At 42.5% G+C, this 21733-nt stretch overlaps 5 protein-coding genes across 9 annotated transcripts; 3 read left to right on the top strand and 2 right to left on the bottom strand.

Moving 5' to 3' along the window:
• The first annotated feature begins 3836 nt into the window (after positions 1-3836).
• LOC117653700 (ras-related protein Rab-7a) lies at positions 3837-7621 on the top strand. Of its 2 annotated transcripts, none has more exons than XM_034399544.1 (5): positions 3837-3977; positions 4786-4982; positions 5076-5294; positions 5392-5621; positions 5749-7621. In XM_034399544.1, exons 2-4 carry the CDS (start codon positions 4803-4805, stop codon positions 5611-5613), a joined length of 621 nt encoding a protein of 206 aa, XP_034255435.1. In that variant the 5' UTR covers positions 3837-3977; positions 4786-4802; the 3' UTR covers positions 5614-5621; positions 5749-7621. The 2 variants fall into 2 exon arrangements, with proteins under 2 accessions (XP_034255435.1, XP_034255434.1); XM_034399543.1 differs by having other exon boundaries at positions 5707-7621.
• A 95-nt stretch (positions 7622-7716) lies between these two features.
• On the bottom strand, positions 7717-11144 carry LOC117653695. Its single transcript, XM_034399536.1, has 10 exons — positions 10987-11144; positions 10466-10890; positions 10225-10387; positions 10043-10143; positions 9755-9954; positions 9425-9675; positions 9119-9342; positions 8739-8876; positions 8212-8662; positions 7717-8123 (listed from the first exon to the last, which is right to left on the bottom strand). The coding sequence occupies exons 1-10, from the start codon at positions 10997-10999 to the stop codon at positions 7738-7740; spliced, it is 2352 nt and encodes a 783-aa protein (XP_034255427.1). The 5' UTR covers positions 11000-11144; the 3' UTR covers positions 7717-7737.
• A 174-nt stretch (positions 11145-11318) lies between these two features.
• Positions 11319-12770, top strand: LOC117653701 (uncharacterized protein CG1161). Its single transcript, XM_034399546.1, has 5 exons — positions 11319-11562; positions 11765-11877; positions 11965-12076; positions 12181-12303; positions 12384-12770. Exons 1-5 carry the CDS (start codon positions 11503-11505, stop codon positions 12531-12533), a joined length of 558 nt encoding a protein of 185 aa, XP_034255437.1. The 5' UTR covers positions 11319-11502; the 3' UTR covers positions 12534-12770.
• Positions 12766-13950, bottom strand: LOC117653699 (39S ribosomal protein L9, mitochondrial). Its single transcript, XM_034399542.1, has 2 exons — positions 13207-13950; positions 12766-13126 (listed from the first exon to the last, which is right to left on the bottom strand). Exons 1-2 carry the CDS (start codon positions 13738-13740, stop codon positions 12806-12808), a joined length of 855 nt encoding a protein of 284 aa, XP_034255433.1. The 5' UTR covers positions 13741-13950; the 3' UTR covers positions 12766-12805.
• Positions 13951-14067: 117 nt separating this feature from the next.
• Positions 14068-19493, top strand: LOC117653696 (major facilitator superfamily domain-containing protein 6). 4 transcript variants are annotated; one of them, XM_034399539.1, is made up of 11 exons: positions 14068-14139; positions 14859-15139; positions 15219-15395; positions 15470-15655; positions 15747-16020; positions 16135-16322; positions 16433-16569; positions 16653-16762; positions 16851-17093; positions 17175-17336; positions 17985-18587. In XM_034399539.1, the coding sequence occupies exons 2-11, from the start codon at positions 14900-14902 to the stop codon at positions 18077-18079; spliced, it is 1812 nt and encodes a 603-aa protein (XP_034255430.1). In that variant the 5' UTR covers positions 14068-14139; positions 14859-14899; the 3' UTR covers positions 18080-18587. The 4 variants fall into 4 exon arrangements, with proteins under 4 accessions (XP_034255430.1, XP_034255431.1, XP_034255428.1 ...); XM_034399540.1 differs by lacking the exons at positions 14068-14139; positions 17985-18587 and adding exons at positions 14258-14411; positions 18614-19493; XM_034399537.1 differs by lacking the exon at positions 14068-14139 and adding an exon at positions 14258-14411 and having other exon boundaries at positions 17985-18586.
• Positions 19494-21733: the final 2240 nt, after the last annotated feature.

Genomic DNA, 21733 nt, shown 5'->3' with positions numbered 1-21733 from the left:
ACCGGGGGCGCCCCTCGACCCCCTCGTTGCCATGCGCACCGCCAGCACACTGCGCCACACCCCGCCAACGCCAAAAACAGTCTCGAATACAAATTGCTTTGGGAGGGAGAATAATTAGCTGGCTGTGTGCGGTGCAACTATCCTCTCCGCCCCCTCCCCTCCCCCGGCGGCACGGACAACACGACGTGCGGCGTGCGCGCTGTCCTGGTGGATCTATTCGGAGCGGCTTCAACATACACTCCGATGCGTTAGCGTACTGCTGTGCGTGGGTTCTGCTCGCCTCCGACTGGCGTGCCTCGACAAGTTGGTCGGCACCGAAACGGAGCGAAGAGACGAGCTCCTGCGACTGATTCGGAGAGTCCTTTTCGTCGCTATGTCTCTCTCGCACTCGCGTTGGGCGTTCCCTGCGTGTGCGGGAGGCAGAGCGACGGAAACGAATCTCGGAATCAGTCAGTCAGTCTGCAGGCCGTAGCTCTCTTCTATGCCGGCGGCGGGAAGGTTCCCCAGTGCGTGTGTTTGATGCGACGGAGGACGGCGAGGCACTTCAGCAGCTCCTGCAGATGGCAACGCTTCCACACTCGCGGGGCCCTTGGGATGTCCTGGGTGCTGATGGTCCTGGATGTCCTGGATGTCCTGGGTGTGCCGGATGTGCTGCGGGAGGAAGCGGGCCGAGTGAGTGGTCATCATACGTCGCCGCGACGCCGCCTCGCCGCCCGGCACACAGTGGGCCAGAAGACCGGTGGAGGCGGACAACACTCTAGACGCGTTTTGAGCTCCAAAGTCGCTAAATGGGACTCGAGCCGAACGTGTGACCCCACCAATAATGGATTCCTCGTTCGGAGAGCAATCCATTGGTGCGGTCACACGTTCCGTTCGAGTCCCATTTAGCGACTCTGGAGCTCAAAACGCGTCTAGAGTGTTGTCCACCTCCACCGGTCTTCTGGCCCACTGTGCGGCAGGACGGCGGCAAATGGAACGGCAGCGAGCACTTTGCGCGCGCTTTTTGGTTCCCGCTCCCGCCGCCAGGGGGCGACACTGCTAGCTGGCGCACTGCCGCCGCGTCGAGCCGCGCCGAGTGGGAGGCGGTTCTTAACGCCTTTTTCTGCTACCCCTGTTACCGCAAACCTTATTGGGCCCCGGGGAGGGGGAGGAAGAGTGGTCAGCGCAGCGGCGGCCGGTCGGCGGCCGGTCGGTGGCCGCCCGGACTCCGGACGCCCGCGCAGCGACGCGCAGCCAATGTTGCCAACCGCCAAGTTGGCAGTAATCCGTGCCAAATGAGCGGTCGGCCCGCCACGCCGCCACGCCGCAACACTGACGGCGGCACCGTCAAGTTGGCGACACTACTTTGCAGTTTGCAGGAGGGAAACGCGTTCCGTGAACCACTGCCCCCCGCCCGTTCGGCCCGTGACAAGTTTACTACGGCTGTCACCGGCATCGGGCCCTCCTCAAACTCCCGCCCTCGCGGCACCAGCAGTCTCATATTTTACATTGGCGCGAGGGACGGAGCCTTTCGCGCTCCTGAAAAAAATGCACTCTCTCCAACCGTCCCACAGCAAGTGCAGCGTGCTCTTCCGGGCCAGCGAGTGCCTTGGACACTGTGACACTACGCCGCACTCGAAGAGGGCTGTGCCTCTACCGCGCGACTTGCTTCCCCTCCACCGCACGTCACGGCGGGAAAACATCGCGCCAGACACCGATTCCGCGAGTCGTTTTCGTCGCTCTGCCTCTCTCGCTCTCGTGGAGGCGTAGCACGACCGACGAAAACGAATCTCAGAATCAAGGAACAGGCGCTATGCTGAACGGCACCGCACATGCCTGCAGGCATATAGGCAGTCGAAGGGCGGCCGAAATGTGGCGAAGCGATCTGGCAGCGCTCCGAAACGATGACGTGTCCCTCACACCTTCCACAAAGGCAACTCCGAGCCGTGCTGTACCGCAGGGCGGCGCGCGGTGCGGTCATGGAGCGGTGTCGCGCGCAGCCACACACATGCGTCTCGCGTATTATGACACCAACATCTTTATGGTTCCCCTAAAAAGAACCGTATTTTACAGGGTCGTATATTTGGTGGGCCGCACGCCCCGCCCCGCCCCGCCCTGCTGCCCGTGAATCCCGACGGGATCCCGACACTTAAATCACCTTTCGGCTTTCGGACGGGACGACGCGCCGGGACGCGGGACGCTCCAATTTCGATTCGAATCCGACGCCTCGCGCGTAACGCTGCTGCCGTGCTGCGCGCTGTTCCGGTGTTTCGATCGGAGTTCGGCTGGCGGCCGTGAGGTGGCGCCAACGGCCTGCCAGACTTCCAGCGTGCTGCCAGCTCTGCCGGGGCGGCTTCGGACCGCTGCGGACCCGGTCGGACGATAATTGATGGTCGCCACAAGACGTATTGTTTCTGGGACCGCGATCGCGATCAATCAAGCGCGGCCAAACCTCGGGCCGAGCAAGCTAGTGGCGGTTTAGGGGGTGGGGAATCCCCCCCCTCCCCCTGCTCATCCCCCTAATGCCTGCCGCACGCAAAGCAACACACGCCCCATACGCAACGCGGCAAGATCTACGAAATCCCCTCTTTAGACATTCGCCTGGGAGGTATGCAAATTGCGATATATTCCACCTGGAGGAGGGCAAAAAGCTTCGCTTGACACCCCTCCCCACTTTTCAAAATTTCTGCGCCCCCTACTGTGCTACAAAGCTGAGCCTGGCAGAGCCAGGCCGAGCGCCGAGTAGGCTGGTGACAAGGCTGGGCTCGGCGACAGTTGGGTTGCCTACCACCCCGGCGCGCGCAGCTCCCCGGAAAAGTGCCGTTGCTTTGTTTGGGTGGAAAGAACGACGTGAAAGGAGAAGGACGGACCGAGGGTCGGGAGGATGAAGGGGAGGGGAGGGGGAGACCCCAGCCCAGACTCGATGCTCGGGAGTTGGCGATGACAACCCTCTGCCCTCCTGTGTCCGCTTCCACGCACTGCTCATGTCTTCCCCGCCACTGTGTTACTGTCACACGCGGCATGCTTGGGATGGGGGGAAGACCAGGGACGGGAAGACCTCGAGACCCCTTCCCCCTCCTTTCCCCCGGGCTACCCCGGGCCAAGCACAGCTGTTATTCCCAGCACGATTTCAATTTCACTTTATTCGTGTTGCACGTGTATTCTCCCTTGCTGTGCGTGTGCACTGCTACAAGCGCTTTCTTGTTTTTTTGAGACCTGGTGTTATAGCTGCTTACTCGAACGCTAGGTCTGCTGAGGCCTAACAGTGCTGATAATGATGGTGACTTGTCATTTCGAAAATATAACGCTGCGTGAGGAGACTGAGGGACGAACCAACATATCAAAATAGGTTGACGTTGTATTTAAAACTGAAAGTTAGCCAGCAAGCGGATGGCGTTGGCGACACGTAAAGGTGGGACTGTTACTTTTCCCATACGTCTTGTTTAATTTCTGAGCGAACTGAAATACATCATTTTTTGGGGGAGGGGGAAAGAGGAAAGGGAAAAGAACTAGAAAAAAATGTTATTTTCTTTCTCTTTCAATTGAACTTACTTTGCTCCCTTTGCTCAAACTTTTACAATCAAGTCTTGAGGAAGGCGGCCAGGAAAGCTTTTGTATTTGCCGCCAAAATTCACAGCCCCGAAGATCTTTGCCAGCAAGCAGTCATTGCGGCAATTATTGGGCTAAAGTGTACGCCTTATTATGAAGAAGTATACTTTTCTTGTTTAAGTTGGCTCTTGAAGGGGCTGAATCTCGGTTAATACCAATCAAAACATAATAAAACAGAAATTTGATGGAAAACCCTGGCCGTGCAGCAGGTCTCCTGTGCAACAGCGCGTGTTTTGTCTGGTGAAGAAAGGAATCAAGTGTGCTCGTGATGACTCAAAGAGAAGGCTGCACTGCATTTTGAGAACTGAACTCAGAACGATTCTCTTTGGCAATTTGTGGACCATTGTTCCTGCTCCCACTGTTATCGACTTGTTTTTCCTGCCGTCAAGGTATTTTGTGGCATTCGGAACGGATGAATTCGTTTCGGTATTCAAGTTTTGTGGTCGCATCGCAAACATAACGGGTATTACGTTGTTGTCAAGTAGGGAAGAATCTGATATTTGTGTCGATTCTTTTAATCGCGACTCATTTCTATTCGATCTGAGTGGTGACTCATTTTATGAGCCCTCTTCTATTCTGTGGCTTTCAAGTGCAATCTTGCATTTTGGCTTACCCTAGGAGCTTGCACTTGTTGTGGGACAGCCTTTGACTGTCTGATATGTTTTGACTTCCGCCTTCCGCTTAATCATTATCATTACGAAGACATATTGGATTTAGGCGAATGTTTCCATTTTCCGACGTGCGTCAGTCCTCCACTGCCGAATTGCCCCTTTCACACTGTGAAACTGGAAACGTTGTTTTTCTAGTGCTCGGTCTGTCAGTATAACCTACATTGTGCCTTGTGCTTTGTTTATCGAGGGGGGACGTCGATACATCGCGTCATTCTAGTGTTCTAGTGCCTTTGTCTTTGTGCAGTGCATGTTGCCGAGGGGCTTGTGCCGTTCTGTGTTGCGCATACCTTATCTCTTAACGCCTGTTGTCACGCCTGTACTTTTGTACTTGGTGACAGTTGGTGTCAGGTTGCCTATTTACTTATCTTTTCATTGTTATTTTAACCATGACTGTCGTCCCTGTCAAGTTCCAAACCAATTAATAATTTTTCTTGATGTGTTATGCTGAATTGCAGAATGGCCTCTTATTTCTTATGGGCGTTCATTCTCTTCGTTCTCTGAAATTTTTCCATTTAATTTCTTTCAGGCTTTTAACGATCTAAAATGGCTTCAAGGAAAAAGGTACTCCTGAAAGTGATCATTCTTGGCAATTCTGGAGTTGGTAAGACATCCCTTATGAACCAGTATGTCAACAAGAAGTTCTCTAACCAGTACAAGGCCACCATTGGAGCTGATTTTCTCACCAAAGAAGTTATGGTTGGTGACAGAGTGGTGACAATGCAAGTAAGTTCTGTTAAAATCATGGACTTTCTCATTCCTCTTGTGTTATTCTGGTTCATTTCTTTGTATTTGCCCATTCATTTATTCTTTTATTAGATTTGGGACACTGCTGGTCAAGAAAGGTTTCAATCGCTGGGTGTTGCCTTCTATCGAGGAGCAGATTGCTGTGTGTTAGTTTTCGATGTAACTGCACCCAACACATTTAAAGCTTTGGATAGCTGGCGAGACGAGTTCCTTATCCAAGCGTCTCCAAGAGACCCAGAGAACTTCCCATTTGTTGTGCTTGGCAACAAGTGTGACATGGAGAGCAGAGTGGTAATGCTTTTATTTTTGTTTTCGTCATCTTGTCGGAATTGTGATGGCTTGTAGTTGTAGTTTTATTAATTTGCATCATCTTCAATAAATTTGCCAGGTATCCACCAAGAGGGCTCAGCAGTGGTGCTTTAGCAAGAACAACATTCCCTACTTTGAGACTAGTGCGAAGGAGGCGTTGAATGTGGAACAAGCATTCCAGACCATTGCCAAGAATGCATTGGAGCAAGAATCTGAAGTTGAGCTGTATCCTGAGTTCCCTGACCCGATTAAGTTGAATTCCGAGAACCGTGGGTCAAGGCAGGATGGCTGTGGCTGTTAACATTCTAGGTAGTTTATGTTCTAATTTGAATCTATGTGAAATTCTCTGTATGTCCATCTCATCTATTTCTAATTGTGCGTTTCCTTTTCACAGAATGGCTGCAAAATTGGTTCATGACATTTAATCTGCCTGCAGGTCAGATGAAGAGCTCTACAGAGAAACCTAAATCATTAAGGCATTGTCCTCAAGTGAGATGTGTGCGTACATTTTACTGAAGCACAGTTGTGGAAGAATTAGACGGTGACCAGGGAAGAGATATTTTGTACACATCATGTTCCTTTTTTTTCTCTTCTTTTTTTTTTTCAATCAATAACTTTAGTATGTTTATGGAAATTAACTCTCTGCCGTAGTGCTTTATGCACAGTGATATTTTTGATTTGTAATATGCAGTCACTGGTGTGGAATTCAGGCCATGTCACTCTATTTTTCCTCCTTCGGTTTCATGAACTTTTAGTAATTCTTCCTGTTATAAATGGCTTAATTTACAATATAAACCAAAGTGTTTTTCTTTTGAAATAATTTTTCCTTAACTTTTTAAACTTTATTTTGATGTTTTTGTCACTCTTTCAATACATTGCAGCTTTTCACAAATTTTTAGGTAAATTGAAGTTTATCTTTTCCTTTTATGAACAATCTGAACATCTTTTATATTTTATCAGATATGAATTCCAGTCCATTTGCTACAAGTTCTTATCATGAACATATTTGTAAATATCCCTTTCAAATTGTTTTGTGAGGCCATGTATTATATGAGGAAGACCTGCAAGCTAGTATGCCTCTGCAGTGCTGTGATGTCTTCTGAATATCCTACTGGATAGGTGGTTATCCACAATGCAATATAACAATGCCTGTAGGTTTATTGTTCTGAGATTGTTTTTATTTGTTAATATGTGATACTTGGAGATAATTTCTGGTAATAAGTTTTGTTTCCCCTAGTTGAATACCTGTACTTTACCTCAATCAAATTTATGGAGGTAAGAACTTTCACTTTTAATACTTTTTATTTACTTCTCATTGTGTGGGCAAAAAAACCAAAGGGGCTTCAGCATATTTTCCAGCCATCCCTTTTACTTTACAGTAAAAAAAAAAAACAAGGAATGAATCCTTGATTGTAAGTTAAGTTTAATTTGCTATTGTGAAATTCTCTTGATTTCTAATGAATGTGTTTATTTTGCTTTGGTGATAAACAAGAAAATGCAGAGAACACTTCCCCAGATTTTGTCAGTAACCTTTTTTTTTCTTCTTCATATTATTTGTGTAAAGAATTTCAGTGGGACTGGAGACTACTCACTGCATGTCGATTAACATTTTCTTTGTAATTTTCACATATGCTGGGTTGTCAAGACTATTTCATACTTCTGTTGCTCTGAGTAAGATTCAGTTGTTTTTCTTCTGGAGACTTAATTATTCCTAGGTTTTGATCTGTTCAAATATGTTTGGTGAAATTTGTCTCCCATCAAGAGATCAGTGATCATCTCTTGCCTAATTGCACCTAAAATTATGGAATTTCTTAAAACCTGCATGACCTGTTGGTGTTTGTTAAGTCTTGCTTATTAGTTTTCTCTTTAAATTTCTGTAATGTTGGTGTTATGTACAGTTAGAGGTCTATAAACCATGTATAATTCGTATGGTTGTTTGATTTGTTATAAGATGCTGTAGCATATGTCTAACGCTCTTTGAGAGGTGAGCAATTGGCTTGAAAAGGTTGGTGTGTGCATGTTTGATTTTAATCTGTTCTATGCTACACCATGTTAATGTTCTCAAATTTGCTCTGATGTTCCGTTTGGCCCTTCTCTCCATATTTTATGTTTCTAGTGATATTTATATTATGGTGAAGTGACTGCTCTTGTGTATCCCAACCTTGCATTATATCTAATCCAAATCTTAGACATGCAGTATACATAAAGCATGCTTCTCTTAAATTTTGAATGACAGCTTCAAATATTGACATTTGAATTTGGCTTCTTATTGTAAGAGAATTGAATAATAGGTACATTTGTAAAATAAGCATTGTGTCATCTTTTATTTGTCCTGAATCTCCACCATGAACACACAGTACTTGAAGGTTGCTGACCGAAGATGGCTTGAAATGAGCTAGCCAAACAATGTAAAAGCTGCAGTGCTTTATTCTAACAATCCCTCAAGAGAGTCCAAAGTATTGCCATCAGACTGGCACTGTGATGTAAGTAAAATCACACTGGGCAAAGAGTTGGTAGGATCCAAGTCCTGCACACAGTGTTCACTTCCAACGTTTTTCAACATGTCAATGGGCTCTTGTAGGACAGCATCAGGTTTCTTCCCACCAAAGACTGATTTCTCAGAATCAGCATTGCTCAATGTGATGACTGTCGTCCGCTGGGATGGAGAAATGTCCCCTGCTTCCTCTGGTGGAACAACTAGCGACAAACTACTACTATTTAAGGAAGAATGGGATTGTAATGGTTGCAGCCCACATGTACTGATTACAGAAACATTTGATACTTTTTCAGGTGGATTCAAAAGATTATCATCTGGAACAAAGATTTCAATACATCCATAATTTAAAAAAATGCAAGACCACAAGGCAGCAAGAGATGAAAGGGAGTACCTGGTGCTTACCATTATTACAAACCGAAGGCATTGATACATAAACCTCTTGATTCACGGTGGGCATGGATTGATTGTTCTCAACAATAGGATTAACTTCTTCCTGTCCAGAGGAAATTTTGAAAATAGTTTGGACACCATTTTCAGAATGGATCAGCAAGCTACCAGCACTACAAGAGTCTGAGAGCAGCTGCAAATCATTTTCAGAGTAAACTGGTTGGTGATTCTCAATGTTCTCTGTTGACTCTATCTCCACTCCCTTTGATTCTGGTGCTACAGTGAGAATGCTGGATGTATCAAAGCTAGAAGGGACGGTGATATATGTTCCAGGAACCAAATCAATTATTTGGACGGATTGCTCATGCGACAAATCAGACATCATGGTCACAGTTGCTTCCATTGGAAGATTTAAAAACTGTGAGTCACTGTCAATATCTCCTAAGGCATTCTTGATTGCATCAGCCTGTAAAAATGTAGTCCAAATATAATCATAGTTTTTCAGAATACATATCAAAATGGATATTTTCTGTAATATTTACCTTAGAAAGATTATTGCTACTTGCATTGTTTGATTGATGAAAATGTTGGTCAATAATCTGTCGACAATGATCTAGTTCTTGCTGCTTCAAATATAACTGACGCTTTGCCTCTTCTAGTTCTTGCCGCTGTTGCTCCAACTAATTTAACATAGAAAATTTATAATTATCAAGAACTGAAAAAGTGTATGGTAAATAGTTTCAAGTGTCTGAAATGTATTTGCTGACATATAGGACATGATCAAGATCCTGTTTGAGCACCGATGGTCTGAGGCCAAGCCAAACCCAGATCTGAGTTCAACTGAGTCCAAGAGTCAAACTGAGTTCGAGTACGGGCTCGGGGCAGAACCGAAACGGCCCTGATGTCTTAGTTGCCGACATACTTGCTGTTTTGGGTCATCCTCTTGCATTTGTTCAGAAGTCTGAGTCTGACCAAAGCAGGCAATTAGGTCTGTTTGACTCTGTTCAACCTCTTCAGTAAAGGATTTGGTAGGCTTGCGAGGGTTCTCCCGGTGCCACTTTTTCAGACCATGTTCTGGTGGTTCTCGGATTCCCTTAGTAATTCGCATCTGGTGACTAACAGAACTGATTGTGGTAGGTCCACATCCTATGAATAGAAAATCAGCATAATTCTGATTAGAGATTATGGTACGTTTTTACCAAATGGTGAGCAAAAGTACAAGTTTTACCTGTCACCATTGAAATGAACTTGTAACAATTGGCTTTTGTTCCACCTGAAGGAGTTAGCATTTCTGCCAGAACTCGTCTTGCCTGTCGTTGTCCTAGAGTTGCTTGCTTCCGCCATTCTTCTAACAGGGCGGAATGGGTCAATGCAATGCGTGAACATTTGTCTGAACAGCACATGATTGAACCCAGCTCATTTATAGGCTTTAGTAGACCCAAACAGTTACGTCCAAGCTGCCTTGATACTCTTGAGCATCTGTAAAGGAAAAATGACAAGATAAAAAAGGTATTGATGAATTTAGGTCAATTCAGAGAATCATCATAATAGTTATTACTGATTAGGTGTTGATTTAAGTCTTTTATGAAGGAAATTATTTGAATAAAGAAGAATTCGCTGGCAAGCTCGTTCACACAACCGCAGATTTTCTCTTAGGGCTTGTCTTGTATCCAAAATAAAATGTTCATATTCTTTTTGACGATGTTTCCGTTCAGTTGGGTTGATGCTGGTGTCTTCTTTACTCCTCTGCTCTGAATCCTGCACAAGGATTTCAAACACCGAATGTACAGAAATAAGCATTTGCAACTGCATAATACAGAATCAATAGATAGGAGCAATATCTCACATATTCTGGAAACAAATTTTTTCTTCTATTTAAATCGCAAGCAGTATTGAAAAATTGCAACAAATATTCAACTCTACTTTCTAAACTGCTTTCATCTTCACCTAAAAAAAAAAAGAAAACCACATTATTTAAGTAAATTACGACAGATAACAGGTATTTGATCTTAAAAACGATAAGGCTACCTGTAGATGATAAATATGTCTGAATACAGCCACAAGGTTTGGTCTTGTATGCGGGACAAAACAGTCTTTCAGCAGCTGGCTTCCCCACTTTTTCAGCAATGGATTTAGCGAAAGCTTCTGCCTCTCTTAAAAACATAGCACGATCTTCGATGGAAATTGATGCCTGTCACAAAATAAAAGTTGTTCAGACTAACTTCTATCTGTAAACATTGTTTGGTACAAAATTTTAAGCCCCACTCACTTTGTTCTCCTTTGGAGGGCGAGAAAAAGCAAGGCCACAAGCATTACAAAGGCTTAATATTCTGTTGGTTGATGGGTCCACTTTCTTTCTGGCAGATTGTGTCTTTTTGTTCTGGTCAATCGGCAAGCGACAACGAGATGGGTCGACTACACTTGTTGAGCCACATTTGTCACATGCAAATGAGTTTTCTGGTGACTTCTCAGTACAATGATTTTTGTCATACTGAACAGATTGCTTTTTCTTTACTTTGACCCTCATTGAAATTTTATGCGGACTTCTATTTGGTTCTGGGGAAAAGGGCCGTCTCTTTCTTCTAACTCTACCTACAGTGCTAGGTTTGAGACTTCTCTCCCCATAATCTACTGCCTCATTTGGAGATAGAACATCAACTACAGGCAAATCGTTCGCAGTGCTTTGGTTCGATTCTGAAAGGGAGAAAAGATGGAGATATCAAAATAATACACAAAGTTCATAAAATGAGTGAATCTTTTGATGTTATAAGTGACCTTCAACTTTCTTACCTGAAATTTCCATTGTCAGTGTCAGCGTCTAGCTTAACACCAAACAGCAAAATTCTAAAAACACAGAAGTGAAATGTCAAAACACGCATAGAGTACGCACATAACCAAAAAACAAAACAGACGGCGAAATACAACAGCCACCAACCTAAGCACGAAAACAAACAATAATATTCCACCGATAGAAATTTTGGTTATGTTCTAATCATCATATTTTAGTTCAGTGGGGTTTACCTCTTTATGAATGAAGATGAAAAATAATCAATGAATATAGCAACAAACAAATTAGCCGTAGTATGTACATGCGGATGTTTTCGTTTCTTTAGTTGGCTAAGTTGACATACAACAACAACAAGAAGTCTACGTCAATGACAACACAACATCAGAGCTTTTAGGCCCTTGTCTTTGGGGAAGTTTTGGGCTTGCTAATGACCCAATCAAAGAACCAGGTGACAGATGGTGTGATGTAAAAATATTTCATATTCAGTTCATCACCTGTGGCAAGGAAACAGTCTCATCATGGGGCTCACAGCAGTCGCTTTTCTTGTCTCCGTCATATTTATCGGAGCAAACGTCTCGGTAAGACCGATTGTTATGCAACAACTTAGCTTTTTCCACTTTTTATCATAACACTTAATTCATAGTTTTAGTTTCGAAGTATTTGCTCTGTTATAGTTTTCCCCTGGGAAACTATTTGTGGTTTGACAGTCCGTAGGTTATTGTCTTAAGTGTTTTCTAAAACAATATTTTTATTTAATTGCTCTTCTTTCCTGTTTTTCAGGCCCAGTCTCAGAATTTTAACGATAATCGGTGTATATGTCTTTGCCCACACCTTGCGCTGCCAAATGTAACACATCCACCCCCCTATATTAAAGATGTTCCCCCTAACCTATGGTACGACATGTTTCATTTCATGCAATTTTGGAAATGAGTCAATTTTATTGGGTCAAACCATTAATTTGTTAATTTATTTTGTTTCAGTAACTGTGAAAATGTGATTTTACCCCAAATTTCCTTGAAGGAGGAGAAAGCAGCAGCATTTTGTGTGCGGTGTGACTGCAAGTATGAAAATAGAAATACAGCAATTATTAAGGTGAGACCTCAGCATTGGATTGACAGCAATTATGTGGCATCTTTGATGTATTATGTTCTTGTCTCCCTTTTTGCTGTATCTTAATAATTTGCTGCAATTTTCAGGTGGTTGTTATAATTGTGATTTGGATAATCAGCCTCCTCGTGGTTTACATGCTTTTCCTTATCTGCCTTGACCCCTTATTAAATAAACGAGCTCAGAGCAGCTACACTGAGCACACAAATGAGGTATGTTTGTCACACACTCAGCCACTGTTGGCAGTCTTGATTTTTTAAATGTACTCATTTTGTTCCTCTGACAATTGCAGGAAGATTTATCTGGTGGTGAAGGAGTGTCTCATGCCATGGGAGTTCGTTCGAATGTTCTTAATAGAGTAGGCCATCAACAAGACAAGTGGAAGAGGCAGGTACGAGAGCAAAGAAGAAACATTTACGATCGTCACACTATGCTTAACTAGATTGTCTTGTAACAAATACTTATCCCCACATAAGATCATTCCAGCTTGTATCTCTTAATCCATACTGGTGTTTTCATTTCCTCTCCCTCACTTCCTTATCATAGAAGTAGCTTTTTCTCATTTTTGTGAGCAGTCATACTTGTTTCTGTTTCTTGTAAGTAAAACATAGAAATCCAAACTGTGTTCCTAATGTTTGTAAAATAAAGGAATAATTAAAGAATGCCTTTACAAATGTGACTCAAATAAAACATTTATTCTACACCAGTTCAGTTCTATATATTGAAACGCTGAATTTCACTACGGTTGTGAATAAATGCATCGACTTGAGCTCTATCTTCTTCAAATACAGGATCAAATGGAGGGGTAAATCTAGGAGGCACAGCTATCTTCTGATCTTCATCATTTATAAAGTGATTAATTCTGCACAGAATTGGTGCTCTTTCTTTGCCGTTGATGGTGATGTAAGCAATGAAATGCTTGCCTTGCTTGTCAGGATCAGGACCAGAAATTGGTTGTTTTGGAAGTTCAATGCAATCTTCTGGCACTACTATTCCTGCCTGTCGAAATGCGACTCGTGCATGCCACTTCTCAATCTAGAAAAACGGTTAAAATTCAGATAGAAACTGACAGTAAGGAAAGACACTTGACACAATTGAATATAAACAACACTTACCGTCCATGGGTTTTTCATATTCATAAAGAAGAATGCAGTATGCTGTGATATGCAAAGAGCAGTTTTCTGAGCGGAGAGGGTGCTGAACTGAGCATTGTTTGCAACCTCCTTAATTTCCGCTGCGTACTTGAGCTCATTCTCGGGACTGGCATAAACAGCATATTGAGGAATAAGAAACTCGGCGTAAGCCTTGTCACCAGGTATGTTGAGTTTGGTGCCTTTCACCCCCTTCCCGGGTACATCTTGAACCAAAATAACCTCTACGTCGGGCATGGGCACCGTCCCAGGAACGATTTGGTCGTACACATAGTGCCTTGACCTAAGCTTGCGACCAGGTCCATTCACTTTCCGGAGCGGCACTTCATGTCGCCGGTGCACAACTGGCACAAATAGTTGAGTTTCGTCCAAAAGAGGAATCAGCTTCGAAGTGTCAGGCACAGGGGTGCGGGATATATGTTTGTTCCTCACAGGTACATTGCTCATAAAAACACTTTCAGACGGTTTAAGATACTGTCGAAAAAGAACTCGCAACATATTGGAAAGGTCGGTCAAATGCTTATGACGCTGTTTTCGCTGTCATAAAGGTAAAACCAGTTCAACCCAGGGTGCAAGGAAGAATACAAGCAGACAGCTCTAGCAGACATCAGACAGCACTAGTAACTTGTATATGCAGGTTATGCAAGCGCAACAGAAAAATAACTTCTCTTTTTAGCACGAGGTTCAAAGAGAAAACAACATAAAATTATTTCTCATCACTTAACAGACTTAATACTCATAGACACCGTTCGGTTTACCCTTTCTTTGTCGTTATGTTCGTTGTTTAGTTTCTGAAATTGTTAAATGGGAAAGTTGTCAGCACGTCATGATTCTAACTTATAACAATAAAATGTTAATGGTATTTGTCAAAGCGCTGATCTTTTAAATGCATAAATCGTGAGTACAAATATATTTCTAAAGAATTCACTATTTACTTTAACATATCAATTCTACTGAAGTACTACATTCATGTCAATATATAGCTGGTAATTTTGTGCCGGAAGAGTGGGAAGAGTAGCGACTCACTCACACTACCACACCACCACACTGCCCACACACCCACTACAAATCTTGCCTCCCCTTATTTCATGGCTCCGGCTTCGGTCACCGATTAGCGAAGAAATGCCATAGTTTGGTTAATGCTTTCTGATTGAAGTTCATTCTGTGAAGTAAGTGACCAGCGACACAAATTCTTGCTGTTTTTCTGAGGAGCAGTTCAGTTTGCCCTGTGCACTAACGCAGTCTGATGGACCTCTACCCTCTATCACTAATATTTTTCCTATTATTTGTTTTGATTTTGATGTTTGATAAACCTTGCTCATTATTGTCTGGCACCTCAGCATTTTGCCACTATCAAGAATTCTTCAGTGTGCTGTACTGACATCATCTTAAATCTTTCACCTACCCATTCCTTCCCATGCTTGCACTCTGGCCAAATGCACCTTGACTTATCTAAATGTAGGTGCCAGTGTCAGTGTCAGTTTGTGTTTACTAAGTGTTCCAATTGCTTTCTGCTTTTTTTCTACTGACAGTTAACTACTTATCTTAACGGTAAATTGTTAGTAGAAAGATTTTGTTTGAAACGGACTTTGACCTGGATAATCCATTTGTTGCAGGTAATACATTTCGCACACAGTAATAGGACTTCAAGGGCAGCATGGCGTGTTCCGTTGACAAAAGTCTTCTGCCTATGAAGGCGCATTATTTCCTCTTCAATGCTGGATCTGCACCCATTGTACCCTTTTTACCAGTGTATGCTAGGCAACTAGGGTTCTCGTCATTTGTTGTTGGAACAATATACGCTGTATTGCCAATCTTTGGAATGCTCTCAAAACCACTGTTTGGAGCTGTCGCTGATTATTTTAAACAACAGAAACCACTATTTTTGCTATTTCAGGTAAGGCAATCTAGTACCTGCCGATGTTGATAGAGTTATTACACTGACTTGTAACCTTTTTCACATCTATTTATTGCAGCTTCTTTCAGCTATTGCTCTATTCACCATCCAGTTTGTCCCAGAAGTACCAACGAAAAACCCTGTTGAACTTCATTGCCATCAAGAAACAAATCTTGTGATGTGTAATCCTTTTGACCCAAGTGCTACTGACCGTGTAGCCAAAGAATCACAACGCAATGGAACAGTTTTATGTCATGTAAGAAAGAACATGTTTTACTTCTGAAGTCTGTAGCTCTTAGATCAAAAACTACAAGGTTATTTTGTTCACAGGTTGAATGTGATATTGGTCTCAATAGTAGCTTTTATCAGGACCTGTGTAAAGATTGGAATTACCGGCAGTATTGTGCTGCTCCTGGGAATTTCTCAAAAGAAATAGCTGCTGGTTTCCTGAACATGTCAATTGCCCCAAGCGTTCTTCAGATGACCGTAGAGTTGCCCTTGGCCCATCATGAAAGGGTAATGTCATAGCTGTCTCACCTCTATAACTCTACCTTGTTCTGTACTAATAATGCACATCAAATTAACTCTACAAACTTACATTAAACAGGTCGGAAATTGCACTTTTTTAAAAGTACATAATGCAATAATGCCTGATAAGACACCTGTCATCCCATATTGCAACACAGCTTTACAAAAACTTAACTGCAATGCTGTTTGTGACAATTCTGCTGTCATGGATCTGATAACAAGACCTGCTGATGAAAACTACAGCCCAGCTATGTCTTATCAATTCTGGCTTTTCTTCTTTCTCTTAATTGTGGCCTGGAGTAGCATGGCTGTGGTTGGCAGTGTTGGAGATGCCATTTGCTTTGGCATGTTGGGTAAAGAGACATCATTCAATCTTCCATCTTGCTATGGATTTAATTTAACCCAATTATTAAATAATTTTCTGGTTTGAGTATTTTTATCCTTAATCTTTTGTTCTTCTTTTCCAGGTGATAAACCAAATCACTTTGGCCAACAAAGGTTGTGGGGAGCTGTTGGATGGGGTCTTTTTACTGTCATAGCTGGTTTTGTTGTTGATGAGCTTAGCAAAACACAATTTAAGAAAGACTACACCATAGCATTCTATTTTGTTATTTTCAATGTTTTTCTAAGCATTGTGGTCTCCTACCAGCTGAAGGTAAGTTAACTTAAATTAGCCCTCATTTCTAAGCTTCAGGCTGACAACATGACAAGTCTGTTTATGAAGTTTCTTTTGGTTTATAATTTATCTCATCACTTAATTTACAGTATACTCAAACACACATATCGAGGAATATTCTGCGCGATGTTGGTTTGATGTTTTCTGAAGCACGAATCCTGGTTTTCATTGCTTGGTGTATAATTGTTGGTATTAATACAGGAATTCTTTGGCAATTTCTGTTTTGGTAAGACCTTTAATTTAAAAAATTATTAATAATGGTGTCCCAGTTCTAAACCTGTACTAGCCAATTTTATTTTTCCGTTGCAGGCATCTTGAAGATTTAGCCGGAATTGATAGAGACTGGATCAAAGCCTTAGAAGGTTTAGCTGCTGGTGTTCAATGTTTTGGTGGTGAACTTCCTTTCTTTTTCCTATCAGGTTAGATTTTGTTGTGATTAGCAGTCTTCACATTTTGCTAACAGCGTAGATTCTATCCTCATTTTGGTATGAATCTCATTTCTTTCAGGCTGGATTATTAAACGACTGGGTCATGTTCATGTGATGACTTTGGTTTTACTTTCTTTTGGCATTCGATTTATCCTATACTCCGTTTTATCAAATCCTTGGCTGTGCCTTCCTATTGAACTTTTACAAGGTGTCACATTTGGTCTTTTCTATTCTACAATGGCATCATATGCAAGTATTTTGTCAGCCCCAGGAACTGAAGCAACTGTTCAGGGCCTTGTAGGAGCTGTTTTTGAAGGAATTGGTAAGTTGTGAATTAAGTCTCTTGCCTTATAAAAATTCTGATGATTATTAAAATTTGAAAATTCTTGTGTTTTTCTTCTAGGAGTTTCTTTGGGAAGTTTCATTGGAGGTGCAGTATTCTATGCCTATTCTGGTGCAGTCATGTTTGGAATATTTGGTGGGTTGTCCGTTGTCTTTGCTCTTCTTCATGCTGGTATTCAGCTTCACCTTGCGAAGTTACCATCATCTCCTGCAGGAGGAAAAGGTATTTCAACTTTTTTTTTTCTGTAAAGAATTTTTATTTTATTTTTTTATTTTTTGTCTCAACTTGAGTATGTCTGAATCATTGATACAGCAAACAAAGAATTAAATGAATGGGTATTAGAGGTCTGATTTACTGCGTACATGGATCTTACTATCTTTGGCGGTACTAAACAATGTGGGTGATAGTGGTGAACAATTCTAACACATTCTAACTGACTTATCTATGGGTACATGGAGAAGGTCTCTTTCTTGAGAAATCTTGAAATTGAAAATTCTGTATTATGAGGGGCTGGACCGGGCTGGACTTATAATGCACATGTGTTCTTGTTTTCCCATGTTGAAAGAGGCTAAAGTTTCTTAATAGTGAACCTTATCAAGCCTAGTAGAACATAGTGTTTCCTGACCTGTATCTGCATCAGTTTTGTCCATAGATTATATTGATACCAAATTTTACAGGTATCACACATTTTTGTTAATATTAGCTTTCTTCGACAAGAATTTAATTTTTCACCTCTCTAACCTGTTCTTGCAAAAATTTTAAATTCTGTCTGGTTTTTGCATGAAATTTTGCCTTATCCATACTTAGGTGATGAGAAAGCAGCATTCTATGATTTCAAACTGTTATATTGCTTCTTGCACTTTCTTTCAGAGAGTAGTGTGAGCAATATGCCCCGTGCCAATAATGCTGAGCAGTTAGAGAGGTTTGTGAAGATCGACCCGTGTGCTCATGACATAGCATGTTGATATTACTGTTTTTACTACCTATTTTATTTGATGGTGACAGTTGCTGAGCTTGTTTGGTAAAGTAGGTGTTTAGTGTGCTTTGTAGATCCATCAGACTTATGTTGTTATAAATTTACAGTATGGAGAAAAAATTGCATTATGTACAAACAGTGCATGTGAGAACAACATTAGTTAGCAGTTAGTTAATATTGATAGAATTGTGCATGCTTACTTGTCCTTGTTTAAAACGCGACCCAATACATTTTGTTTATCTTTTTGTTCCACAGATAAGCATGTATTTCTCGTAATCATAGGAAAGTGGTTGAAGCCATACCAGCAATAAACTTGCATGTTTCAGTAGTGTACTTTCGCTTATGGTTGGTGTGTGGTTATTAATTTCTTGAAATCATGCGTTGGGACCTGCGATTTTGAACCTGGCTTCTACCTATTTTATTCTTATGTGCCATGAAGCATATAATTGTTTTGATTGTGTGTGGGACACTAAAAATGCCAACTAAAATACTGTTTTTTATCTCTTTGTCTTTTTTTTTACAGGCTTCAAGACAGTTAGATATGCACCTCCAAGTGAAGCTAATGACGCCTGTGATGACCAGCAAGTTCTCACTTCAACATAGAATTTTAAAGAACCATTGAAACATAAATTCATTTTCACTTTCCTGTTAGTCAGTAATTGTTCCTTTCTCTATTAGAAATATGCAGCACAAACATTTTTGAATGTGCTGAATTGTATCGACCATCAGCTGCATTCTATTCTTTTTTTTCAATTTTATTGTTCTTTTCACAGTTTACATTCATTCCAAAAATTAATATACAGGCCCATCTTTGCAACTTAGATGTGTGCGTGCGTGTGTGTGTATGTGTGTGTGTTTGTGGAGTGAGAATTCATTCTTCCTTTCCACACTAGATTTTCTTCATATGTGAATTGTTTGTGGTATCCAGGTTTTTGGCCCAAAGGTACATTGTGTGTGTCATTTTCTCTCAACAAATGACAGTATGAATGTGTGATCTTCTATGGCCCTAGCCTTGGTGCAAGTGATACACAACTAGAAAATGCCAATCTCTTGGTCACTATAACTAATGTTTGTACAGGGTTTTAAACAAATAAGTTTGACAACTGAAAAAAATTAAGTTTATACAATAGGAAGCTCTTTTCTTGAAGAAGAAATCATGTTCAAAAGGTGAGATAATCTCGGGCTAGTTTTCTATTATAATTCTAGATTGAAAACAAATGAATCAAAGTTTTAGTTAAATCTGATGAATGGGTTGAACTCATGCATGGATGGCACAATGCAAATGCTGTTTCTTTCTTTACCATGGTTTTCTTATCCTATTTTTAAAAAAAGAATTTTTGTAATGTGTGTTTTTAGTGATTCCCTCCTAATGTATTTCCTTTGCAATAAAGGAAAACCCACAATTTGTATCTTGATTTAGAGAGAGAGAGAGAGTGTGTGTGCGTTTTTAGTTTCCAGATTTTAATAGAAGGAATGAGGGATTTTATTTACAATTTAAGCTGGGGGAAAGGAGGGGGGAGGGGGGAGGGGATGTGCTAGGTACGCCTTCGGCGCACGCGCTGAGGGCTTGCTGTAGGGGGCAGGAGTTGAGTGTGACTGCGTGTGTGTGTGTGTCGCTCCATCAGGTGCAGGGTGCTTTCTATCGCTTGGCTTACTCATCTCACTGTATGCCTGCCTTTTCCTTCCTGCTTCCGCACGTTCCCTTCCCCATGCCGTCGCGTCCGGGCCGTGTGCACACGTTCCCCCCGGGGGCTGCCATCGCTTTCTTGTGGAAGATGATGCCAGCCGCTAAAGACGGACACGTCGCTCGGTCTGAGTCTTGTGGTTGGCACAACCATGGGACTGCTGTCGAGCGCTGTTAGTTAAGTCGCCTGTATTATGACCACTGCTTGATATGTATGCTTTTCTGCCTTTGCATGTACAATGACTGAGCACTGAGCTCGGCATGAAGCCTGCACACCCCCTACGTGTGGGAGGGGCCGTCTTCACGCCTGCTTTACACGAACGACGCCCTAGGACGACGCCTCGTTCTAGGCTGTGCCTACGTGCCCGCCTTGAGCGCCCTGCATGCTCCACTCCACTCCAGCGCGACCCCTCGCCGGCCTCCCCAGTCGATAAGGCAGGGTGGCAAGTTCAAACCCCATGCCGCCGGGGCCAATTGGGGTGCCTGCAGTGCGTTTGGGTGTGCCCTGCATCGACTGGCCCAATGCTGCGGCTGCGGGCAGCGGCAGCTGCTTGTACCAAACCCTTGCCTTGCCTGTTGCACGATGCTTGGTGCTAGGTGAAATTCCTTGTGCTTAGATAGAGCTCTGCTTAATGCGCAGATGGAGTGACCTGGACGAAACGGTTGCAATCAATTTTCTCTCCCCTTAGTAAACCCTCACGCCCTTCAGGAAGGAGCGTGAGCGCAGGACGGTCTGGGGTGGTGGAGGGACTTGCAATGCTGTATGTGTGAAAGTACAAACACTCATTCCCCCTCCCAGCACTATGAGCCTAGATCCTCCCGCGACGCAGCGGGGGGAGCCGGTGAGGTGATAAAAGGTTACGCCGAGCTGGTGGTTCAAAAATGGCCCGTTAATGAAAAATTCTTTTCTAGGCTGATCTGTCAGGGGTTACCCGAACCAGCGGGGGCCGTAGGCCGTTAACCAAAAAATCTGATGACCAGGCCCCGGTGGCCAGTACCCCACCCCTCGCTTAGTACGCAGGCTAGCGGTAGCAAGGCGGAAAAGGAGGGGGACAAGATCTAATAATAATAATAATAATAATTTAAGCTGGGGGAAAGGAGTTATTTTTGTCACCAAAAGAAGCATGCCGTATAGACGTTTCTTGAGGTTTTTATTGTTGAGGTGAGTGCCGTGAATTACAATTCGGTTCCTTGAAATGTTGAAGGGAGGTAGGGGAAGGGGGGTTTATGTGTGCTCTTGTGTGGCAGTTTGTGTCAAAGAAAAGTGGAGTTCTCTGTCTGAAGTCAAAAAATCAGAAACTGTGTGTGCTTTCCAAAGTATCGTTAAGTGCATGAGTTTAAATTTGAAAGCGACCAATTATTTTAAAAAGTATTTTTTAATATTTTTTTTTATATCGATGCTAAAAATCTTATCTTTGCTAATTTGGCACATTACTTAGTATGAGAAAGACAAACATCTGACTAGTCCCATGTGTGTTGTTAATTATTCTTTTTGAAATCTTTCATGTCCTTTTGATCTTTTTTCCTTTATGCCATTGAAACCTAAACATCTATTGTGCGAACGTAATCATGAGGGGAGAGTTGTTGGTTGAGCAAAAACCCTCATGATGTTATTTGTACATTTGACTGTTGTCCTTTCTCCTTATCTTTTCTTTGTTATGTTTTCTCCTAGAATGGTTTTCATCTCATTTGTTAAGTAGTTCCTAATTTTAAGATATTTTACCAATTGCTCAATATTGTCAGACTAGTTATAATTGGATTATGTCGATGTTAAGTTAACCAGTTTAATGGAAAAGCTGTGTCTGTTGTGATAATTTTTATGAGGAGTATCATTTTGAATCCATTCATTGAATACTTGTTTTCTCAACCGGTGAAAGTTACTATAATTATTGTTGTGACGATCCGGGAAGTAAAATCCGTACTCGTCTTGTACGCCGACAATTAAGTGCCTTTTCTTTT

This window comes from Thrips palmi, unplaced genomic scaffold (assembly GCF_012932325.1).
Source record: "Thrips palmi isolate BJ-2018 unplaced genomic scaffold, TpBJ-2018v1 HiC_scaffold_8, whole genome shotgun sequence".
Lineage (NCBI taxonomy): Eukaryota > Metazoa > Arthropoda > Insecta > Thysanoptera > Thripidae > Thrips > Thrips palmi.
The sequence above is the reverse complement of the archived record's forward strand: the minus strand, read 5'-3'. Positions and strand labels throughout refer to the sequence as shown.

Excerpts from the sequence above, each read along its gene's own strand:
- LOC117653699 (XM_034399542.1), bottom strand. The coding sequence starts at position 13,740 with ATGTTGCGAGTTCTTTTTCGACAGTATCTTAAACCGTCTGAAAGTGTT. Across the intron at positions 13,127-13,206 it reads ATATGAAAAACCCATGGACG|ATTGAGAAGTGGCATGCACG; the intron begins GTAAGTGTTGTT and ends CCGTTTTTCTAG.
- LOC117653701 (XM_034399546.1), top strand. The coding sequence starts at position 11,503 with ATGGGGCTCACAGCAGTCGCTTTTCTTGTCTCCGTCATATTTATCGGA. Across the intron at positions 11,563-11,764 it reads TTATCGGAGCAAACGTCTCG|GCCCAGTCTCAGAATTTTAA; the intron begins GTAAGACCGATT and ends CCTGTTTTTCAG. Across the intron at positions 12,077-12,180 it reads GAAATACAGCAATTATTAAG|GTGGTTGTTATAATTGTGAT; the intron begins GTGAGACCTCAG and ends TGCAATTTTCAG.
- LOC117653696 (XM_034399539.1), top strand. The coding sequence starts at position 14,900 with ATGGCGTGTTCCGTTGACAAAAGTCTTCTGCCTATGAAGGCGCATTAT. Across the intron at positions 16,763-16,850 it reads TCCTTTCTTTTTCCTATCAG|GCTGGATTATTAAACGACTG; the intron begins GTTAGATTTTGT and ends CATTTCTTTCAG. Across the intron at positions 17,337-17,984 it reads ATCTCCTGCAGGAGGAAAAG|AGAGTAGTGTGAGCAATATG; the intron begins GTATTTCAACTT and ends ACTTTCTTTCAG.
- LOC117653695 (XM_034399536.1), bottom strand. Across the intron at positions 10,144-10,224 it reads GACATATTTATCATCTACAG|GTGAAGATGAAAGCAGTTTA; the intron begins GTAGCCTTATCG and ends TTTTTTTTTTAG. Across the intron at positions 8,877-9,118 it reads AGGATGACCCAAAACAGCAA|TTGGAGCAACAGCGGCAAGA; the intron begins GTATGTCGGCAA and ends ATGTTAAATTAG.
- LOC117653700 (XM_034399544.1), top strand. The coding sequence starts at position 4,803 with ATGGCTTCAAGGAAAAAGGTACTCCTGAAAGTGATCATTCTTGGCAAT. Across the intron at positions 4,983-5,075 it reads ACAGAGTGGTGACAATGCAA|ATTTGGGACACTGCTGGTCA; the intron begins GTAAGTTCTGTT and ends TTCTTTTATTAG. Across the intron at positions 5,295-5,391 it reads GTGACATGGAGAGCAGAGTG|GTATCCACCAAGAGGGCTCA; the intron begins GTAATGCTTTTA and ends TAAATTTGCCAG.